Source organism: Tupaia chinensis, unplaced genomic scaffold, assembly GCF_000334495.1.
Source record: "Tupaia chinensis unplaced genomic scaffold, TupChi_1.0 Scaffold000146_1, whole genome shotgun sequence".
NCBI classification, from domain to species: domain Eukaryota; kingdom Metazoa; phylum Chordata; class Mammalia; order Scandentia; family Tupaiidae; genus Tupaia; species Tupaia belangeri.
In genome coordinates, this window is record NW_006159616.1 from 7,134,393 (window position 1) to 7,140,965 (window position 6,573).

General features: G+C 51.7%; 1 protein-coding gene across 1 annotated transcript in view; it reads left to right on the plus strand.

The window, feature by feature from the left end:
• The window catches only part of SDHB (succinate dehydrogenase complex iron sulfur subunit B), a 47,445-nt gene that overhangs the window by 37,559 nt on the left and 3,313 nt on the right, over positions 1-6,573 (plus strand). Inside the window, exons 6-7 of the mRNA XM_006145230.3 lie at positions 3,229-3,330; positions 4,558-4,680. Of these exons, the coding sequence (XP_006145292.1) occupies positions 3,229-3,330; positions 4,558-4,680 (225 nt within the window). The remainder of the gene's footprint in view (positions 1-3,228; positions 3,331-4,557; positions 4,681-6,573) is intronic.

Genomic DNA, 6,573 nt, shown 5'->3' on the forward strand with positions numbered 1-6,573 from the left:
CATATGCACTTGCACTCACCAGAGAGACACAGGCGGGGCAGCAGTGAGAAAGCACCCACTACAGGGCATGGTTGCGCCATAATCCCTTTTCCTCCACTTCTCCCTCCTTTGGAGGTTGTGGGTGTGCATGCATGCACACCTGGTGTGTTTTTCAAGCTACCAGGCCCACGACTTGAACTGTGCAGTTGACCACGTGAGAATCAGCCACCTTAACCATGAGGCCACAGGCTGGGCCATCTCTCACTCTGTTTCTGACTCCCAGAAAGTCTGCCGTATCCCGAGTCCAGGCTAGAACCAGCTACTGTGGCCCAGCCCATCTTCTCACCTTCCAGACGGGCTCGCAGCTAGTGCGGGCCGCCCGAGGGCGCGTTGCGGGCTCGCAGCTAGTGCGCGCTGCCCGAGGGAGCGTTGCTAGGGAGTAAGGGGCTCCTGAGCAGGCTTTCTAGATCATGGGGGTTTTACTTGAATAGCAAACATCTGTTTAGCATTCTTTACTTCCTTAAATTAATACACTTAACTTTATAAATAACCGAAAAATACAAAGAACTGATTTTTAAATCATGTATAATTCTGCCATCCAAAGATAAACCCTACCAGTACTTAGGATTACCTTTGTTTTTCTTTTACCCATTAGGCTTTTCTATGTCTGAGATCAAAATAGAAACATGTGGTGGTTCCCTGCTTTGTTCAGTTATGTCATTGTGAGCATTTTCCTCATGTCTAAAAATTCTTGGGGCCAGCAGGTGGCATGGCGGTTAAGAGGCTAGACTCCCACATGGTCGATTGCGGTTTGAGTCTCAGACCTGGTCACTTGCTTTCTCACTTTCTGTCTTTCTCTGTCTGTCTCTGGTGAGTGCATGTGCCCTATAGCAAATTTTAAAGTAATAATAATAAATAAGATTAAATACTTTTTTTAAATTCTTTGTAAGCATTGACTTACATTTTACCTTCCACCGCCATGCACTGTTACACCATTCCACTGTTGTTAAACCATGAGACTGGAGTTTTTTTACTGTCGTAAATAAGGCTAGATGAACATCTTCATTCTTCAAATTCTACCCAAAAGATTCCAGTTAATTTTTTTTGACAGATTTTTTCTACGTGAATGGGTTAAAGAACCTGACTGTAATTAAGGCTCTCAATCCTCTGACCTTGTGCTCTAACCAGGGGGCCGCCAACTAACCTAACAGGTTTGGATAAAGACCCACGGCCCAGTTACAGCCATCAGCTCTGTCTCATCTGCTGTCAGCTTCACTGTGTCAGTGTGCCCCTCCCGTCGCCCTCCCTTTAATCAGTCTTTGTTTCTGCAATCAGAAGGTCTGGCTTGTTAGAACCACTGGGCACATTGGTCAGTGCGGCAGGTGTCGAAGAGCGGGGATGCCAGACTGCCCGGGCCACACCCAGCTCTGTTGCTTGCAGCGTGTGCTCTAAGCTCTCAGAGGCCCCCCCTTGCTGTGAGTGGGATCTGCTGGTACTCACGTCACGGTACCGTGGTGATCCAACCAGGCAGGGTCGGAGCCCGTGGTGCCCAGGCAGGTCTGTTGATTATTAGGGTGTTGATGTTCCCACTGCAGACCTCGGGTCTCTTCTGTTGAACCAGAGTGGACGCTGTTGTCTGCTACGTGAGGCGTCAGCCCTCTGGTTTTGTTTTTTAATTTGCTAGAGAGCACATGAACTCATGAGAGAGAGAGAGGACAAAAGCACCCCCCGGGGGGATGGCCCCACTGCAGCCCCATCTTCCTCCATTCTCCTCTTGGGTTTTTGGGCATTCACACAAACACATCTGGCACGTTTCTCAAGCTGCCAGGTCAAGGACTCAAACCACACAGTCAACCCTGTGGGACCTAGCTGCCTTACCCACGACGCCACCAGCTGGCCCCACTTACTTATTTTCAAGTTTATTTCTGAGGGCACTCCCAACAGTTTCCGTGCCGTGCTTTAGTCCTGGCCTCAGCCAGCCCAGACATAGCACGTGTACACCAGGTATGTACAGAGAGCTGTCAGAGTGCCGGCCTGGGTCCTTCCGTGGGGGTTCAGCATCACAGAGAGTGGCATTTCTGCTGTGACCCTTTTTCTTTTTTTTTTTTTTTTTTTTTTTTTTGAGAGGTTTTTACTATAGGGTACGTACGCTCACCAGACAGACAGAGACAGAAAAGGGGAGAAATCACCCCCCAGGGGGGACGGCCATGCCGCAGTCCTTTCTCCATTCTCCTCGGGATCTTGAGCACGCACGCACACGCACTCGGCATGAGTTTAAGCCACCAGGTCCGGGACTTGAACCGCAGTCGACTACATGGGAGTCCAGCGACATAGCCATTACACTAACTGCTAGTCCACCCACCCCAGGTCCTTTTTAATTGCTTCCCTTCTGGCTGCATTCTGTTGGGTTGTCAGAAAGTCATGGTCCATTTTTGCATAGAAACCCGGAAAAAGACATGACTTTGCAGATGACCCTATAGGTGGTTAAGCTTTTTTTAAATGTTTTTTAAGAATTATTTTATTTAACTTTTTTTCTTTATTATTATTATTTCATATCTCCAGAAAGAGAGAGAGAGAGAAAGTGAGAAAGTAAGCCTCCAGATCCAGGACTTGAATCACTGTCAGCCACGTAGGAGTCCAGCACCCTTAACCACCATGCCACCTGCCAGCCCCATGTTTTTGTTCATTTTGTTTTTAGGTAAGTGAGGGTTAAATGTTTACAAAAGAGTAAGTGCATTGTACTTGGACTTAAGAACCTTGGACTCTAGGGACCAGCAGTTAGCATAATGGCTATGTTGCTGGACTCCCATATAGTCAACCGCGGTTCGAGTCCCGGATCCGGTGGCTTAAACTCATGTCGGGTGTGGGTGGGCGGGTGTGTGTGTGCCCAAGATCCTGAGAGGAGAATGGAGGAGAAGGGATTGTAGCATGGCCATCCCCTCTGAGGGGTGATTTCTCGCTCTCGCGCTCTCTCTCTCTCTCTCTGTCTTTCTGGCGAGCACACACACCCTATAGCAAAAAACCTCTCCAAAAGAAAAAAAAAGAACCTTGGACTCTAATTCAGCAAATGTTTATGTTAAGATCTTTGCATGAATCTGCTAAGTCTCTGCAGATCACCTCCTGGATTTTGCCAAGAAAACTACATCCAAGTAGGCACTTTCCGCACTGACCCCAGACATCACATCTAACCAGCCGTCGCCATGACGGGGCTCTTCCCTCGCTGCCCCTGACCACCCCCTCTCCACACAGGACGGGCTCTACGAGTGCATCCTCTGTGCCTGCTGTAGCACCAGCTGCCCCAGCTATTGGTGGAACGGAGACAAATACTTGGGGCCTGCTGTTCTTATGCAGGTGAGCTGTTGCTTGGTTACTTCAGAGAAATTAGAACTGAGTGTCCAGAAATCCAAGAGGGCCGTGGGCTGCTGCGAGCCAGCCAGCCGAGGGGGGATGTTTTCTTTCAGTGGCAGCCAGGGCAGACTGGGTGACTGTGCTCACTTGACTTCCAGAGCTCTGAGGCTTCATCTGCAAAATGCCTTTGTTCTGTCGTGGTCAGGGTTCCCCCCAAGGGGTCGTGGCATGCTTTTTGGCAAACCTTGCCTTGCAGATGTTTCAGGTGGAGTCCCCGTGCGGCGGGCTGTTAGCTGTCCGCTGGCTGCATTTGTCAGAAGGCGTCGCAGCTCCCTCTCACAGGGGTTTCTAATGTGCAGCCTGGGGAGAGACGAATGTCCATGTGACTTTAAAGATTACCTACCAGCTGTCAGGTTGGAAATTGTTTCCACGCTAATGAAAGCCTGAGTTCAGAGCTTCCTTAGAAGAAAGTTTTGGTTTTCATCGCCTTTCGCCGTATGTAAGTTCTTATGCACAGTTCACTGCAGAGTCATCGTGTCTGTTCCCAGAAAGCGTGTGCTTTTTAGATTTGTGGTCAGTGCTTTTCACAAGCTTTAGGCAACCCAGAAGACAGCTTCTCATTTCCCCACAAAAAGAGAAGCTGTGTGCTTGTGTGACCACATGAGCAGTAGCAACTTCCAGCCGTGTGAGACTGAGAACGGAGCTGCGTTCATACTGGTCACGTGCACCAGGTGGTCTGAGTCGTTGAGAAATGTAGGGATCCCCTCGTGCTGCTAGAGCTGGCCAGGGGTCACGTGGTTAATCCAGGCAGCTGGGATGGATGTACAAATGAAAAGAATCATTATTCTCTCTAGACAGGTCTATTAAAGCATTGGCTTACTTAAAGGCAGACTCATAGGCCACGGGCTCTGCCTCCACTAATTCATGAGCTGGGTAGGGAGCTGCTGAGCAACATGAAGTAGGTAGGAAGCGATGCAGTGGTGTGTAATTAAGCACCCGAAACCAAATGCAGTGTGGATCAAAGGTCCGCAGGGGCCATTCATCATGCTCAGTTACAAAGGAGTTGGGAACCTGTCCTTGAAAGACAGGCAGGAATTACAGAGTGCCAAGCCGAGACAGCTAAGCTGGGCAAACTCCCTTTCTCCTGCGCTGCCCGAGCTAGGGCTGAGCCCTGGTGCTGCTCTGGCCCACTGTGTTCACAGCCCGGCTAACCAGCCCCTGGTTTCCCAGGCCTACCGCTGGATGATTGACTCCAGAGACGACTTCACAGAGGAGCGCCTGGCCAAGCTGCAGGACCCGTTCTCTCTGTACCGCTGCCACACCATCATGAACTGCACAAGGACCTGTCCCAAGGTAGGCGGGGCTGCTTGCCCTCACACCGCCTCAGAACGGACGTGCAGCATGGAGAGTAGTCAGGAGGAGGCAGATGGCAGAGAACACACCCAGTCACTTGAGACAGAGAGGGTCCTCAGACTGGTTTGGCTCTTAGATGGGAGCAGCTTTGCTGGTGGAGTACACGGGGTGTGAGGGACTCCAGGGTGCCCAGGAATCCACACCAAGAACTCCAGGACCCGGGAGGCAAAAGCTGTCCGAACACAGGCAGCCATGGGACTGCTTCCCTCCCTGTCTCTGGACGTCAGCCACTCTGCCCTTGAGCAAGCAGCCTGTCCCCTCTCGGCACTGAGGAGCGTTTCTCTGTCTCAGAGCTCTGGTTCCCCAGCACTGACTTCCTCCTCCTCATGCTCTGGCTGCGTCAACTCACCCGGCCTGGACTCTGCCCTCCAGCACGCCTGAGCCTCAGCCACCTGCCAGTCTGCCCCCCACATTCTCAGCTCACCTGGACAGGGAGTCCCACCTGCCCGGCAGCTTTCCATGCCAGCCCACCTTAGAGGTGCTGGCTGGCTTTGGGTCGCCTGCCCTTTGGTCAGGTGACACCTGGCTTGTCAGCCTTGGCCAGTGGGAAAGAGCCAGGGCCGTGTGGTTCAGAACATGACTGCACATTGAGCAGAGATGGGCAGAGCGGCGTCACAACAAATGTCAGTGAGCCAGTGGCAGCAAGATGAAAAATTCTAGCCTAGTCAGCAGTTAAAAACATTCAGCAGGCCTTTAAAAACATGAAACCCAAGCTCAAGAATTCCTTTATTTCTTCCTTAGAAATCTACATTTTCCAGCACCACAGTGCTTCTCCCATGCGACAGGCCTGGGGCTCGGCGGTGGGGCCTTCCTGGTTCCTGGGTTCCCACCCAGGTTCTGTAGTAAACTCTGTGACCCCCAAGGCCGGTTATGCCATGGAAGTGCTTAGAACCACCCTGGCAGGTAGTGAGCACTCAGTGTGTCACCTGGTGTTCGGTTCTGTTTCTTGAACGTGGGTACCAAGCCTGTTTGAGGCCATCGGAGACAGTGTCTCCGCAGTACCGCCTGTGTTTCTTCAGAAGCTCCCTGGGTGACCCTGAGAGGCGTTCCTGGCTGTCGACTTGTGTGCCGAGGGGGCCGCAGGTAGCGGAGACAGCAGGAGCAGCAGTTCTGACCTCTCCGTGCCTTGCGGCCTTCTGTAAGCCGGGGCGGAAGTCGGGGTGGGAGACATAGAGACCCAGGCTGCGAGAGCTGGGAGGGACCTTGAAGACCATCGGCTCAGTCCCCTCATTCTACAGATGAGGAAGCTGAGCCCCAGAGCAGGAGTGGGCAGGGCAGGAGTAGAAACAGGCCACCTGCCTCCCAGCCTGGAGCGCTTTCTTCTGCACGGATTAGCCCTTCCTGTGTACTGACCTAAGTCAGGAAACGGTTACAAACTCGTGGGGATGGGTCATACAGGGTTCCACATGCAGGTGTACCCCAAAAAGTCCTCCTCCCCTTCACGCCAGCCACCTCCCTAGACGCAGCTCGTTGCCAGTGTCCTGGTTCTGCCCCCAGGGGCTCCACTACACTGCAGAGCGTGGGTCCGTGTGCCTGTTTCCGTCACGCTCATCTGTACCTTTTTCACCCAGTGTATTTCGGAAATTATTATGGATCATGTGAAAAGTCTTCTTTCTTGCCTCTTTTCTGTTCTTTTCTTTTTTAAAGAGTTATTTATGTATTTTTATTTATTCATTCATTTCTTTTAATTTGACCAGACACACACACACACACAGAGGGGGTGGGGGGAGGAAGAGAAAGTGAGAAAGCAAGCCACCAGATACGGGACTTGAACCACCATCAGCATGTGGGAGTGAGTGTCCAGTGCCTTAACCACCACACCACCTCCTGGTC